The 16,953-nt window shown below is 34.7% G+C and overlaps 1 protein-coding gene across 4 annotated transcripts in view; it reads left to right on the top strand.

Annotated features, from left to right (window-relative positions):
* SNX13 (sorting nexin 13) overlaps positions 1-16,953 on the top strand; it is an 83,756-nt gene that overhangs the window by 31,259 nt on the left and 35,544 nt on the right. For 3 of the 4 annotated variants that reach the window (XM_064506336.1, XM_064506337.1, XM_026105028.2), the window contains exons 3-12: positions 447-549; positions 5,587-5,676; positions 6,095-6,216; positions 8,595-8,716; positions 8,868-8,969; positions 9,635-9,723; positions 10,144-10,227; positions 14,677-14,815; positions 15,379-15,467; positions 16,651-16,750. In XM_064506336.1, coding sequence (XP_064362406.1) covers positions 447-549; positions 5,587-5,676; positions 6,095-6,216; positions 8,595-8,716; positions 8,868-8,969; positions 9,635-9,723; positions 10,144-10,227; positions 14,677-14,815; positions 15,379-15,467; positions 16,651-16,750 — 1,040 coding nt within the window. Of the gene's footprint in view, positions 1-445; positions 550-1,463; positions 1,632-5,586; positions 5,677-6,094; positions 6,217-8,594; positions 8,717-8,867; positions 8,970-9,634; positions 9,724-10,143; positions 10,228-14,676; positions 14,816-15,378; positions 15,468-16,650; positions 16,751-16,953 lie in introns of those variants that run through there. The other variant, XM_026105031.2, reaches the window with a different exon arrangement.

Genomic DNA, 16,953 nt, shown 5'->3' on the forward strand with positions numbered 1-16,953 from the left:
TCTGTGTCTTATACTACAATGTCATGGCCTGAATACATCTCTAAAGAGTTTAGTTCTTCATGGTGCTGAAGTAAAGGAATCTTTGTAAAAGTGCAGCCAGACTAACTTATATATGTACTCCTTTTTCATTGCACTAGTATTTATGAAGATAGATGGCAGCTGTCTTAACTTCTCATCATGCAGAAGGCTCTCTAGTATAGATTGTGCTGTGAAGATCTCCTCTGTGACAGGAATTGGTGCTGATCCTAATACAAGACTGAGAAACTTCATACTTGATATCATGTCAGTGATTTTGAGCAGCATGCTACACTGTGAAAGACCACCTTTCTCAGAGAATTAAAAACGAGAATCATTATATATTATCAGTTTATAACGTGTTGTGAAATATTTTCTAGAGGAAGGAAAAAAAGACTTTGTTTTAGCTAATCTCTCTTTTTCCTTTTTAGGGGTTTTGTGGTTACTCTTTTATTTGGAAAAAACAACTCAGAAAAATACCTTGAGCAGTGTGAACATTCATTTCTTCCTTGTACGTCTGTTGGGATCCCTAAGGTAACAAGAGATTACTAGTCTGAACTTCTAGATCAAATTTTATAACTTTGAAATTTAGACTAACATTAATAATCCTTTTCTGTGTAAGAATTCAAAATGTACCAGTTTCCTAAGATATATGATCCAACTTTCACGTTTTGAGTGAACTTTCTTTCTGAGATGCAAAACTATGTGTGAAAGTGCAATGCAAGGTTTTTCCTTTTTGAAATACAGGCTTTTTAAGCATTTATAGAAAGTTTATTTTCACTATTGCTCCTGGCTTCGCTATGAGAAATGAGTAAGATATAACTGGTTAGTATTATCTGTTAGGAAATTACTAAACTTACTTTCTAGACTATGTGTTTTTGTGTTATTTTTGTTTTGTTTGGATGCCAGCTACTTCTTGCTTGTTCTCACGTGATTGTCATCACTATTTAGGATCCTTCCGTTGTCGGGTTTTTATTCTCTCCAGCTTTGATTCTTTATGATCAGAAAGTTGCTAAAGTCTAGATTTGGAGCACTTCAGGGAGGTAGAAGTCACTGTCTTTAAGACCAAGCAGAAATCACGGAAACGTGTACATAAATGTAGAGGAACAGTGGGATGCACTTTTCCACTCCGTCATCTTTTTTTCTTGTTTATTACAAGAGGCAAATCGTTCTGGTTGATGGATCTAAATTCAGGCTTCCTAACTGGATAAATCTGCATCTCTTTGACACAGAATAAATTCTTACTATCCAAGAGGTAGAATTACTAGGAATTCTTGGTATACGAGCCTTTACAGGTTCAACAGTTCAGAAGCTTAGATGTATCTTGGCCTAATCAGCTTGAGCTATTCAGAAGAGGAAAAAAGAGTTTCACCAAAAGATTGCCAGTTATGTCATGATACTTAAACTGTTTTGACTGAAACATCCTTCTCCTCCTTCTTAACTGTCAGGTATTCAGTGGAGTCACAAAACTCATGGCTCTCAACACTGCATGTTATCTGTGAGAGGGGGGTTTCAACTCTCTTATCAGTAGCACATTGAAGGAAGATTTATTTTGGGATTCAGCAGTATGTTTTCTAGTCACAAGTAGTTTTTGTGCCTGATTCATAGCTCAGTTGGTAAGTTGCCTTTTCATATAAGCCTTCTTTGTATCTGTGGAGATAAATCTGGGCCTTAAATGTGTTCTAAACTTTAGAGTGTCTTTACTGATCCAAATGAAAAAATACGAAGTTTAAAACTTTATTGCTACAAAAGGACAAGTCAGCAAATAAATAATTTTGTTCCTTTAAGGGGGACCTGTTCTCCTTTCAGGGGCCTAAAGTCCTTGATTCCCCAAATAGTTAACATTTGCTTTCACGTTGCCTTGAAATATTGCTGTCCTCTCTGTTTAAGAAATGTTAACATATCAAAAACCTATGATGTTCAGTTTCAGGGAGATCTTACTTGTTATGAAAAACATGTAAGCTTAAAAGGAATGAGTTGCTATGTAGCCCTCAGTGCTTATGTTATGTATTGTGAAATGTTGGTACCTCTCATATTTTCTGAGAGCAGAGTTATGAGAATTTTTTCTGTATTTTAAACTTATTCTACACCTCTAAAAACCTTTTTACATTATGTTACTTCTTTAGGCTCCATATTTATGCATGCTGTGGTCCCTTTAAATAGGATAAAATGTCTTTCTTTGCATAATCCTCACAATCTTGGTGCTTTGACTTCTGGTTTGAGTGTGGATTATTAACACATATGTCATTTTTTTCATCTGACCTACCCTGACTAGTCTGTGGATTGAAGTTTTGTTGTACAAAGGTATTTATTTTCAGCTCTCTTAGTAAATGCTGTTTGAAGCTGTTCTCCAACTAAAATATTTGTCTTCTCTAGTAGCATTTTGTGTTTCTTACCACTCTACCAAAATAGCATTAGCTGGTTTAGTTGAGCTTTTCAGTAACAGTGATAGAAGAGATGAGTCCTAAGCTAATCCAAATAGTATAGGTTTCCTTGGAGTTCCTGTTCACCATTTTGTTATTACATTTCTGCTGATTTATCTTTATTGGAAAGTAATATTTTCAACTTGAAATTGTTTTCATTTTTAAAACTGTTGTGGCCCTAGCTGGTCTTGAACAGCCAATATCCTCTGTAGTGGCTAGCATATAGGTTATGATTCTTCCATGCACCAAATCCAAACTGATTTTGCTTCAGCCTTAAATTCTTTTCTGGTGTCGTATTTTGAGGAGTAATATAATGATGTGGATTCCTTATAAGAAGCTTTTTTTTCCTCCCAAAGACAGTGGGGTTTTTTTTGTTTGTTTGTTTTTCAGGTAAAGTGTTCAAATGCTTGATTTTAAAGAAACTGATTATAACTCAGAGCACCAAAAATGTGGCTGAAAATAATGTAAAGAATGCACCTGACCTTAAGTTAAAATGTAGGGTTTGGTGCAGATTCATTTGCCCAGTTGTTACTTGTTATACATAGTAGTGAATATATAACAAAAGCTTCACATTAAGGAGATCGGATTATGCAAGTCTGATGGACGATTAATTACTTTTCTGCTGTTTTTTGTTTGCGTGCAAGCAGACAGGTTTAAGAATTAGGATTAGACTTAACTTTTGGAAGTCTCTATTTTACATAACTTTCATGTCAGGAATATACTAAACACTGTAATACACTGGTTCTGTAAGCTGTGTATCACCTGCAGATCTGTATTAAAATAATGTTGAATAAAAGGTAGAGCCTTCTCAACTGTTAATTAATATGCCATTTTCAACAAAAATTTAAAACTTTAACAGAAGTGTGAAATGTCTAGTTAGTATCATAATTGTCATCTTGGATGTCTCACCCAAAAGGCAAGGAGATTTTTCTGTAGGCTAGGTGCACTATTGACAATGGTTGCAGCACTTTCTTGTATCCTTGTCAAATTTGAATGATCAGTGTTGTAAGTGCTAGGTGCATACTTGATTCCTGACTAAAAATCTCTGAATCCCCTTTTTGAGTCAGTGAGTCATATGCTATGGTATGATTGAATGAAGACTTGAAAATCTCCTGTGTCCTGTCCAGTCATGGAAGTCTCTCTGGCCTGTGACTGCAAGTATATGATTTGGGAAATTGTAGCATACTCTAAATGAAACATTCTTCACATCTAGCATAGTTTTAACAAAAGACTTTAAAATAACTATTAGTGCAGCAGAGCAAAACTGTGAAGTCTTTTCTGTCACTAAGTCTACATGCTTGTGGAGCCTGGGCTTCCATGTACTCAGTGCTCTGTCTTTGTGGAGTGTGTCTCATGTTCCTCAAATTAGTAATTCCTGCTAGCTTGAAATGAAGCAAGTAGGAATCAAACTTAATAACAACAAAAAAGTAGTATTCATTTTTCCTAACTAATGAATTAATACTGGTGGGAGGATGTATCAGTCCAATATTGTGTGTATAGTGCCAGTTAAATGGGACAGTTTCTTTGTGTAAGTTGGGTGCTTCCTTTAAGTCCGTCTTCTAAATTAATGGGCTTAAAACTGCTAATGCTTGCAAAATGAGAGCTACAATGAAGGAAATTGTGAGTTGCTATAGCTGCATTGAAGTTAAAAGCGCTTATTCTAAATTTTAGATGTCTTCAGACATACCAAAAGCAAATGAAATTATTCTGCACATGCATAAACCTCTCGCATATGGTCTGACCTCATAGCTAGCCCTGCTTTGAGCAGGAGGTTGGATAAGATGACCTTGTGAGGTCCACTCTGTCCTGAATAAGAGCCTATGAACATTCAAATTGTATCAGCGCAGTTCTCTGTGTGCTTTTTTATTTATTTTTTTTTCCTAGGACATTTTCCAAATGTGGCTTTATGCATGCATTCTTCAAATTTAGAGAGGGGTTTTTTTTGACAGTTTTCTTGGGGGGTTTTAACAATGCTATGGTTAGTATATTTAATCATTCCATGCTGTATTGTCTTGGTATTTTTGATACTGTCAAGACAAAAAAATTTGTGAATTTATTACTGTATAATTGGAATATTGTTAGAATATGAATCAATTTTCTTAGTATGAAAATGACTTTGAACAATTGCCTTGTCTTGAAAGTTAAAAATGTACAGAATTTTCCAACACAATGAAAATGTTCCCTATGTTGTGGTACAAAATTGGTTAGGTAGAAGGGGAAATGTTTTCTGTCTTTGGGTATTTGACTGCTGTTTTGAGAGATGCTGTTAAGTGATTTGAATGAGAAATGCTGAGAGAGAGAGAGATGCTGAGAGAAACTTAAAACAATAAAATGGAAAAACTTGATATTCGGTTTATAATTTTTTCACTTACAGTTTCTGGCAATTCTGCTGTATTTCCAGTATAATCACAATTTTTCTCTCTATTTCAAAGAATAAAACAACTTGAAATTCTTTGAACAATAGTGTAGGCTACTGGGCAGTCGTTTCTCAGAAGATAAAGGGGTTATTGCAGGTTTCTTTTAAGTTTGCAAAAAGGAACTGGTTTAGTCCACTCAAAGTAATGCTGATAAAGTGTGTTCCTTTTCAGTACGTCACTTACCAAAAGTTTTCTTTGATCAAGTTATTCCTGGACTTAACTGCTTTGAGCTGCAAGCCTCTGTAGGAAATAAACTTCATTTGTGCCCACTCCCCACCGTTACTTTTCAAGCACTTGTCTGTCAAATAGTAACAGTGGCAAAAAGTATTTTTTCTACTGGGATATATAATAATCTGAGATGGATAAGGAAACTGAGACAAAAATGAAAAATTACCTGCCAGAGGCAGCACAGGGAGTTCATAATTAAGTGTGGAACTGTAACGTGCAAACTGTCCTGTGCTGCTGTTAGTTCTGGTGCTATTTTGTTGATCTTTGAGTTTTATTACCTTTTGATCTGGTGTTTTAGTAAACCTCCTTCTTTACAGTAAGGAAGTAGTAGTTTTCCAGGTTTGTTCCTCATCATTATTTACTATATACTAAACAGTATGGATATTATATCTGATATACTGAATAAAATATAATCAGAAGCAAAATGTTGTAGTATAAGCTTGTTACTGCAAATATACAAGTATCATAAAACTGCAAAGTTAAATTTTCTAATCTCTTTCAAGTGCATAGAAGAAATGAAATGCGAAGCCAGACCTATTAAGATTGACAGAAGACTGACAGGTGCAAATATAATTGATGAACCTTTGCAACAGGTAAGAATTATTTAATTTATTTTTATTTTTGCAGGTATTGAGTGATAGCATGTATTATCTAAGTAGTTCTGAGACAGACAGAGGTTGGGAAATAGTCTCACAGTTGAGAGTGGCAAGTGAAGAAAGTTGAAGGATTGATCAGGATATTGGAGAAAATTTTTGTCTGTGTTTTCTGTGTATTAGTGTCTAAGCAGAGTGGTGGTGAATACATGCAGACCAATATGAAAAAGAGTGTTCAGTATATGAATTGTGGAGTCTCATTTCCTATTTCATACTGGGTAGGAGAGTGTGATTTACTACATGAACCTTTTAACAAGACTGCTATTCTATTTTAAGGCATAAAAGCTATTTTATATTTTGTCATGTAGGATGTTGGTCTTTCCCACCCTGCTCCCTTGTCCCCCTTTTCTTTTTTCAGGTAATCCAGTTTTCTCTGAGAGACTATGTGCAGTATTGGTATTATACACTAAGTGATGATGAATCATTTCTTCTGGAAATCAGGAAGGCTCTTCAATATGCACTTGTTCAATTTTCTGCCAGGTAAGATTGTTTGTTTTTGCTTCAATACACTGGCTAAGCAAGTGGAGAAATAACTGGATTGTATTGTAACAGACAAATGATTTAAATTTATCTGTTGACATAGTTCGCTGAATTTTACAGAAAGATTGTGTAATATTTTAAGATAATCTAAGAGAACTGCGGTTTTTTGTTGATCCCATAAGGAGTGAAAGGAGGTGATGTTGTTAGTCATGGTCTTTTCAAAGTGGTCCTTTCAGCATTTCTGTAATGTCTAAATTCACTCAATAGCAATTTTCCTACAATTTAAGCTTGAATTGCATGAATCATCACCCTTTTTATACAGTTCTGTTTCATATAAACAGCAGTGCTAGTCCAAAGGTAAGTCAGTCTGAAAGCCTCAGTTCAAATGTTTATCAGCTCAGATAACTTTGAAAAGTGGTCTTGCTCCTCAGTATGCAAAAGCACTGCAATATTTTCAGAGATAATAGTAATCTGAGGAAGGAAAGAGTACATTATATATGTAACTTTTTTTTTAATAGGGTTATTTGGTTCAGGACAAACATGGTTTATTTGTCCACCTCTTTCTGTTGGTGGTTAATGAAGTAGCAGGAAGACAGGGTCCATGTCTAGGAAATTCTCTATCTTCTTTACTATGGCTGATTTGTCAGCCTAGATAGCCACGTGTCATTATATCCCAATACTTATTTGTTAAGTAATGATTTCAAATATTCATCCTACTGTGGTGACTATCTCTTGTGTCTTCAAAAGAGACTGTGAGTCACTTTCAAGGTAGTATAATGTTTAGCAGTTTTTGAGGTGTTGTCCCTTCCCACCGTTGACTTGAAAGTACATATCCTTGTGCTCTTTGTATAAGAATGGTCAAAGATGGAGAGCTAGGTTTAATGCTAGGAAAAAAAATTGAATTAAAATCCTATTGTCCATTGTGAAATAATGGAAATCTTAGGAAACAGAATGTTGGAAATACTGAAAATTAGGTTAAACAAAATGTATGGCAGTGCATTACAGAAAACAGTTCTGTGCTTGCATGAAATGGACCTGGCTGCTCAACTCCAATGTTTCTGTCTATGTTTTGAAATTAGTTAACTGGGCAGGCAGTGTAAATTGTTGGTTTTGTGTCAAAGCAGTTCAGGTTACTTTCTGCCTGTAGAAATCAGATCAGTCTCACAAGGCTGCTGCAGTTGGTTGTCATTATTAAGAGAAGTTGATCCAGTTTATTTATAATGACTGTAGTTTGATATAGTGGTAGCATTCTCTGATCGGTTCCATAATCTCTAATCTCATTTATCCTGTGAATTTCTGGAGACAATGAATAGGGCAGAATTATTTTTTTCGAGTTGCGCATTTGCAGGAATTATGTAAGGCTGCCACCTAGTGTTCATACATGATTTATTGGCTGCGTGGATGGTAGATCTTGATTATTGATGGCTTCGTTTAGCTGCTCTTCAAGGCAGCTCCACTTTTGCTTACCACAAGCAGATTTGTGTTAGGCTTCCCTCTTTTCTAGAGTTCCTTATGCCTCTCTTTTTGAAGGAATAAAGAGCAGGTGACAGGGAACAAAGCAGAAATTAGTTATACCAATCACAAAAAAAGGAGATGTTGTAGAAGGTTCTTGCTGTAACAAAGTAGGTATTTGAGAGAGAATAAGAACTGAGAGGATTCAGATGGTGTAATACTTAGAGTAAAAGCCATCCTGAACATCTCGCTTACTAATGCTCTAAGGGAAAAGTGCCTTTTTGTTTTGGCTAGTAAGGCATGGACCTCACCAGAATATCTCTGCATCTTTCTCAGACCACTGATGAAATGATTTTTATGAAAATCTAACAGTGACTGTTTTCTGACACTTCTCTATATATGTTGTCAGTTTAGACATTCATGCTAACTACCTCTCATGTAAGCTGTGGAATCAATTGTTTATAATATCAGGTTGCTTGTAATTTCAAGTGGTATGTGTGTTTTCTTGTATGTGTATATACTACAAATTCAGAAGAAAACGATTTTATGTCTCTTCCCAAATGGTAGAAAATATGGCTGGAAAAGGCCTGGAGAGTCATTTAGTTTTAGGTTATAAATGTTTACAGACAGTTTATAATATAATTTTTTCACAGATGTTTGACAATATCATGAATCAGTGCACTGCTCCAAATATTAATGTTGACCTTAAAGTAATTCAAGTGTAAATATTAATGTCTAGATGTGACTGCTATTTTACAATATTTTATTTGTTTTCAGTAAGTAGGCAGTTAAGAGGCTGTTTGCTTTGTTTTTCCATGTTTACTATTGCTGTGCTTCTTGGTAGGGAGGAAGGAGAAGCAAAAATTTGTATTTGTTCTTTGTATTAAGGATAAAAATTAATTTTCATGGACACCTTTTTCTGGTAGGTCAAAGGAAACAGACTGGCAGCCTTATTTCACTACACGACTTGTTGATGACTTTGGCACTCATCTTCGAGTTTTCAGAAAAGCTCAACAAAGAATAGCAGAGAAAGGTGATCAGATGAAAGGTAATGACTTTGGTATTTCTTACTTTGAGTCTGAATAGGTAGATGTCTTACATGCGTGAATTATGATTAGCTGTATTTTATAATTCAGATTTTCTATCAAATTTCTGATCTTTATAGAAAAGTATCTTTGTTTTTATTTTCTTTTGTATAGACCAAGCTGAGGAACTTGTAGATACATTCTTTGAGGTTGAAGTTGAAATGGAAAAAGAAGTCTGTCGTGACCTAGTCTGTACTTCTCCCAAAGATGAAGAAGGTGTCTCAATATTATCTTCTCAGATTATTTTCGTATTATAGACTGAGTGAAAATATTAGCAATTGCGTTAACAAAATGGAATATACTCAAATCTTAGGTGTGACTTTCAAAGCATGATTATCTACAATACACATATTTCCTCTTATTTGTAGACATTAATATTAATAATGAGGTATATACATATGTAGCTATTTCTCTTTTCATTGGAAGAATTTTAAGGTAGAAATATGTCTTCTGGGAGGTGGGGGTTGGGTTTGTGGATTCTTGATTTTTTTTTTGTTTATTTTTGTTTTGTTAGATCTGTCATCTTTATCATTACTTCTTAGTCTTCATTAAACAGTTCGGATTAAGTGAATCAGTTTATTTTTTAGGGCGATTTTGAAGGAGAAGAAAAACTGTATATGTTAAATAAGGAAAATAAGTTGGTGGTATTTGGTTCTTGGAATTTGGCTTTTTTGTTTGTTTTGTTTTGGGGTTTTATATCAGTGCTGCTTATATTAAGGCAAAAGGAGTAACTGTAAGGCTTGAAACATAAGGATATATACTACTGTATATTTGAATTTCATTTTAAGGATTTATGTCTTGGTTTTTATGATATCAGGTGTGAAATAATGTAATATAAAATTGTGCTGAGGGGCTTTCTGTTTGTTTTTCTCCCTCTGTAGGATTCCTAAGGGATCTTTGTGAGGTTTTACTGTATATATTGCTACCTCCTGGAGACTTCCAGAACAAGATCATGCGATACTTTGTCAGGGTAAATACAGACTCTAAAAGTCATGCTAATTTCTTGGATTAATGGTATAAAAATTTTTAGATCTGAGATGCTCATTTTATAAAATTGGTCTAATTTAGTGTTAGATTATTTTTAATGCAGTGCAATTTTGAAAAGTATTTGTTAGCACAGAAATATTCATGTAAAATATCTCTGAAGTTTCTTCTAGTGCTAGCAGTGTTAACATAGTATGATAAAATGGCTTTTGTTTTTCCTGAAGTATTAGCATCTTTTAATGTTAATTGGAAGGTAATATGCCAGTGACTGTTGAATGATATCTGTAATTACACGTTTGGAATTTTTTTCAGCCTCTGTGTTGTGATTTTTGAATTGTTGTAGTTCTGTTAGCTTTACGAATAAATATATAAAGATATGATAACTTTACTGTTTTTTATTTTTCAGGAAATCCTCTCCCGAGGAATTCTTCTTCCATTAATAAACCAGCTCAGTGATCCTGATTATATTAATCAGTATGTCATATGGACGGTAAGATTTATAGTGTTTTGTTATTTCCAGAATTCACTTTACTTGTGTTCCCTCTAATCATGGCAGGTAGATGTCTAGTAGAAATTTTACCAGTGTAGTGTTGATTAAATAGTAAACTCATGGCTGCTGTTCATAACTTTTTAAATATTATCTGCATTATATGTACTGTGTATTGTGGTTCTTTGCCAAATAAATGACTGGAAGTGTAAAGTTGAGTTCTCTGACTTTTACTGTAGCTCTTCAAGAAGTATGGTGATAACCTTGAAGTTTTTCTTGTGCCCCTCCCCCTCATATACTTTAAAGCTTAAAAAGCCTCCAGAATGACAAGTAAGACTTCTTGCTTCTGTGAAGGAATCTCAGTTTTTAGGGATATATGTTGTAACCCTTAATAACTTAATTGAACGGGAGGAAACAAAGCCTTTACTTCAGTATTTCTCTAAATGCAGTTGAAACAAAATCTGCTTTAAAGTCATAATATGTAGTAAAATTAACATAAACAGAACGTTTGCATTTTAATTAATGTTATTGTCTGATTTGTAATGAATATTGAAACTTGTTATTATAGTTTATCATCCTTTCTAGGTTACGGGGAGAGAAAAAAAAAAACCAGCCTGACTCAAATTCCTTCTACTTTTCCCCATATATTTCAGTTTCTTGTGTTATACATTCAAGAACTATGCTGAAAACACCTTGGGATTTCGGAGTCAAAAATTCTTAAGTACGAAATAAAATACAGGTTTACATTTGCAGTATGCCCTCCATTCCAGTTGGCCCTATTTTACATAAATGTTTGCACACTGCTTTTCCACAGGAAGCTAGCTTTAATATGAAAAAAAGACTGGTGCTCATATGGACCCAGCTTTTCAGTTTTCGTTTCCCATTTCCTCCTACGCATCTTCTTTATTTGTAACTTGGCCTCATTCTTTATTTACTGAGCAGTGCCCCCAGATGCATCCAAAGATAGAATTCTTAACTTTTATAAAGCTTTTTGTTGTGATGGTGCTGTCCTGAATATTAATTTTCATAATTCTTTTCTGAGATGAGGAGGTAATGTGCTGGCAAAGAGATAAGAGAGAATAAATTCTTTCAAAAATTCAATACAAGTTTTGTGAAATTAAGATTGTTGAAGAAATTAAGGTCAGAAGTAGAGCTGACTGAAATAAATTCTGGTTCTTATGGGACCCTTGGACATAAAAATCAGGTTCAAACCAGAAAACGCACTTCCTGAAAATGAGAAGTTTAATTCAGTGTTTCTTGACATGCCATAGTTTGGTACTAATTCGCTGGCAATAAAATGTAAAGCTTAAATATAAAATCAGGAGTTTATCAAAACTTGTGAATTTCACAGAGAGAGACATTTTTACATGTTTAAAGCTTCTACTGCTATTACTTTTTAAAATGGAGGTAATTACTTTTTAAATGGAGGGAAATCTATGAAGGTTTTCCATTAAACTTGGTCATAAGTATCCACTCTTTTCCGTTCAGCTTGCAATTCATACCATTGCACTTCTGCAGTACAGACCAAATGTTGTATTTGCATATATAAGCGAGCATTTATGAAAGATGTGAGTGCAGTGAGTTTTGCTTTGAATGGTAAAGGCAGCATCAGAACTCAGCCCTCTGGAGCTGTATGCACATGCTGTAAAGCTGCCAACCTTCCCGTAATCCCCATGTTGCATTCACAGCACAGTTTCCAGTGATCTCAACAGCAAGGCAGACTTTTAAAGATGTTCTTCTTCACTAACGCTACTCCCTTTGAGTCCTTACAGCAGGTTTATTCTGTTGCGATACTCGGACAACAATCCTGCTGAAAAATAATATGTATTGAAATAGTTTAAGGGTATTTGCAAGGATATCTGAATTAGGGTTTCAGAGGTGATACTAAATTTTTTCACTAGGTTGTGGTTACGTTATAGAATGTTTTAGTTCTTTCTATAATTCTGTATCTTAAAAATCCATTGCATTAGGAACATGCTGGCTTGCAGGGAACCTTAGCAAAGCTGAAATGTTTTCAGTGGTCTTATCAGTTTTTGCCTACTTAACTAAGGAGATGGGTAGTAGCAGTAGGAGGTTGATGGGTTTTGGACAGACCTATGTAAATGATACGCTTTTCAGGTAGCTTTGTAGCAGTATTTGTTAAAAACAGAAAACGATAGCGTAAAACTGGTTTTGGCTATGTGCATGCTTCTTCTTTCTTGATCCATTCCTTCTGCCAAGCTTGATCATTTTGCCCAGTTCTATCTAACTTATCCCTATCTTACCCGTTTCTGTTGTTTACCTTTTGTCGTTTACCTTGTCACCTTTATTTCGTTCTTCGCTAAAGTTTTCATTTCAATTCCACTTTCCATTCTTCTATTTAAATGCTTATCATCCATCTATTTAAATGCTTATGGGCTTTGTACAAGCCTTACCCAGCCTCCTTTGCCAGAACTTCCAGTATTTTTGCCCAGCCATTCCCATTTCTTTGGCTCCTGTTGTCTGTCCAGATCTTCCCAGAGGGTAGTTTGCTTCAGTGTTATATTTTGCTCCTCTCAGTTTCAGTAGTCAAGACTGCTCACTCTGTTCTTCATGGGTCTGGCTTTTGTCTGTCATGTCTCTGGCTGTCTGGGCTGGGTGCCTTCTTCCTCTGTGTTATCTAGGCGTAGTAGGAAGATGAAGATCCCCAGTGAGATTTCCCTTCCTCTGTGCCTTTTCCCAGACTTGACACAGCTCGTTATAGGGGCTTGGGGCTAGAGTCCATTCAGTGCAGAGAATATATAAAGAACAAGCTTTGGCAAGCATATGCTAAGCAAACTTTGTCCAGATTCATGTATGTAAGGAGAGAAGAATACTTCTTATTTGTGAGAAATTATCTAGAATAAGTCTCTGAGACAAAATAATGGAAGAAAAGGTTGTTAATATTTAGCTGAACGAAAACTTCAGACTCTTTTTCCATAGTTTTGTTTCTTACAGAATAGCTGAATGGTATGGGCTGAAGTGTCATAAAACAAACTAATAATCCAGGAAGAGAACTTGAGATAAATGCACAGCGTGTAAAATTTCTATCCCAAACAACTGCAAAACCGCATTTTATTATGGGACGTGTTAGTCAGCTCTATGGGTGGGACTGATAGCTCTAGCTGTTTAAAAACTAAGGTTTTTTTTTTTTGTGGGGAAAGCGGTTCTTCCTATGAGTCTTAATTTTTCAGAATAATGGTGTCCAGTTTCAAGGGTGAGGTTTTTGTTTTGTTTTGGTTTTGATCTTTACTATTTCTACCCTGGAAAAAGTGAGCCAGATTACCATGATTCAAGTTCCTACACTATTTAACGCAAAGACTTTAATTTAACACTGTTTTGAGCAGAAAGGTGGACTAGATGTCCTCCAGAGTTCACTTCCAACTAAAAATATTCTATAATAATATTAAAAGAGCCTTATTCTTTGAATTGAGAAAAAGCAGTTAGGTCTCTGGATAATAATCCAGTTTTTCCAAATTTCCCAGATTATCATCCAGATAATCATCTCCTAAAACTGGTCATAGAAGAAGAGGGGAACAAGTTCTTGAGGTTTGAGATCACAGTACATAGTGCAGGAAGGAATCACATGGCAGCGCTGGCTGTAGCTTAGGGACGGGCAGCTTGTGTTTGGCAGCCAGGACTGCTCTGGCGGAGGGAATGACTCCATTGGCCCTCAGAACTGGAGAGTACAAATATAGATAGATGGCTTGCAGAGGTCCTGTTTCACTTGTCTTTTGGACTTCTGAAAATTTTATACTTCTTTCAAAGTTTATCTAGTTTGATAATATACAAATAGCCTCAAAAGGAAGGTTTAGAAGCATCAAGATTTCTTTTACAGACTTCTTGAAGCAAAATATGACTTCCTTGGGGAAAGTCATTTGCTCTAAAAACATGCGTGTCTTCAGTGAATTTGGGAAGTCTGAGCATGAAAACTTGTTTTCTTCCCTTCTATATCAACTGATCTAATAAAATGCTGCCTTTAGTTTTACTTATTTTACGTGAGGTTTTCACACAAATATATATACTAGTAAAATATACTGTGTTACAGTTTTTGCAATGATTTGATGAGGACCATAGGAACTTTTATTATTACAATATATCATTATTAATACTATTATTAATCTTTATTCATGTCTAAAGTGAAAATTAATATCTGCTCTTAATTTGGATTTGCATGGAAGGTATAAATGTTGTACGGGTGTCATGGTCTTGATCTCCAATTCTTTTGAATAGGAAATCTTGGAAAGTTAATTTGTTCAGATGTATTTAAAAAATGAAAATTTGGAAGGTTAAATCCTTGCACAAATTTTTCATGTTAAGGTGAATATCAAAGCTAAATTTTGAACTATGTTCTCAAAATACCCCTTTGCAATGCTGTGTCATTTCATGAAAATCATCTTATATGTTTTTATCTGTTCTGCACTATTCACATGGTAAATTGTCTATATGTTTCAGATCCGTGATTCCAACTGTAACTATGAGGCCTTTATGAATATTATTAAATTAAGTGACAATATAGGCGAGTTGGAAGCAGTGAAAGATAAAGCAAGTGAAGAACTGCAATATCTTCGATCTCTAGATACAGCAGGAGATGGTTAGTACTGTATGATTTTACAAAAAGTTGAGTGTTTACCAGCATGATCTCTGGAGAACATTCCAACAACTCAGAAAATATAAACGCTTTGTTACAACATAGTATAAAATATTTTGTTATTTAAAAGGAATTATATATGCAGAGTTCAAATTTGGACCTTCTTAATGTGCTTAAAAGACAGGTGGTTTTTACCCCCCCCCCCCTTTCTTTTTTGTGTGTGTAGCACTTATCTAGTACTTGTCATTTTTCTTGTATAGACTAGTTTGCTAGATAAAGTTATACTTCCACTAAATTGAAGCTCGCCTGCCTGGTGGTTCTGAATTTCAGTACTGTATATGTTAAGCACTGGTCAGGTAACAGTTAAACTCAAGAGGCAAAAAAGAAAAATATTTCTTCATATTCACTTCATCAGTAGAATATTTAAACTTAAAAACTGTACTTCAAAGTTGACATATTCTGTTCATTCTGTTTCACTTTTTGCTTGTTTGATATTTTTAGAGTATTCCAGGACAAGAGTCTGTTTACTATTCTGTCTTTTTTAATCCTCTTGTTTTTACTTTCAGATATCAACACTATAAAAAATCAAATAAACAGTTTATTATATGTTGTTAAAGTATGTGATTCAAGAATACAGAGGTTGCAGTCAGGAAAAGTAAGTATTTTACAATGATTTTAGTTGTGGAAGAGTGAAGTTGCAGGTGACTTAGTTCAGTCTAGCTTTTTAACTATTGCAGTTTGAAACACACAACTTTAAGTATACAAGTTGACTGGACACATCATACAATTGAAGTTACTCTTTTGTATTTGCAGTTTTACTATGGAAAAATATTCTAAAAATTCATGTGTTTAGAGATTTTATCTTTTGGTTTCTAGCTTTAATAATTTAAATATGTCAATACATTTTAAATTATTCTTACTATTTCAATATAAGAGTTGAACTGAAATGTTCTATAGATGATGAATGAAGTGTTTGTGAATGTAGATTCAGTTCTTACTTTGCTGCTACTGTGTGTACGTTTCGTACCTTAAGTTTACTTTTTGGCAGAGTTCTCTTTTCTTGCTGATAAAGGTACACATGCTGGTTATTTACAATATTTTGCAGTGCCTTGCAGACTTCATGTGTTGTGTTTTGTCAAGTATGTTTCCCTCTAGTTCACAAAAACCCTAAGGCAAACTGGCTGTTAAATTTAAGAACCTAATAGTGTGTGTGTGTATGTGTGTGGTTTGGGGTTTTGTTTTTGCGGTTGGTTTTATTTGTGGAGGGGGCAGAGAGAAACATATAAATACGGTATTTTTGACTTTTTTTAGTTTCTTGACTCTCTTAATTTGACCTGGATGTGGCTCCAAGATAACATAATCTTGTGCATATTGGCTGCTAAAATGTTTAAAATGCTCTATGACTGGATCCTTCAGCACTACTCTAACACCAAGAAATGTCACATTAATAGAACAAAACTGGACAGAGATGAATTCAAGTTGTGGTGACCTGCACACGCCATCAAATTCTGAAATTAGTTCATCTCATGAATTCATTTTCATGCTACTGTCACCATTGGTGAGAGATTTGGATTTAATTTGACATGGATAGCACTACAAGAAAGGCAGTATTAAAAGCCAGCTTTCCAGATAGCAAAAGTAATCCACGCTGAAGATACAGTTATGAGAAGATAACTTTGCAATCTTGGTTTTCACTTATTAGTGACTGTGAGAATAGTTCAGCTGCTTTATTGTCTATAATGTAAATGTATTTTTCTTATGACCGCTTTGCGGTAAGCAAAATTTTTAGAAGCCAGCTTAAAAAAAAAAAAAACCCCTTTGAACACGCTGTGTTACAGGAAATAGATACTGTGAAACTGGCAGCAAACTTTGGAAAACTTTGCACAGTCCCTCTGGACCATATTCTGGTAGACAATGTTGCACTACAATTTTTTATGGGTACGTATTAATTTATCTGATTTGTTGTTAGTTTGTTTTCGTAAAGCATAAGATACAAGAATGTATACTTGAAATTGCTAAATATAAATATCGGTTGAGAGCTAAATATGTATAAGCTCCTTGCCAGAGGGAACCAGAACTTTTTTGCATATGAGTCCACAATTAGCTGTTCAGAACTTCATATACTTCCGAAAGTTCGTTTC

The sequence above is a fragment of the Dromaius novaehollandiae genome, chromosome 2 (assembly GCF_036370855.1).
Source record: "Dromaius novaehollandiae isolate bDroNov1 chromosome 2, bDroNov1.hap1, whole genome shotgun sequence".
In the NCBI taxonomy this organism is placed as follows: Eukaryota; Metazoa; Chordata; class Aves; order Casuariiformes; family Dromaiidae; genus Dromaius; species Dromaius novaehollandiae.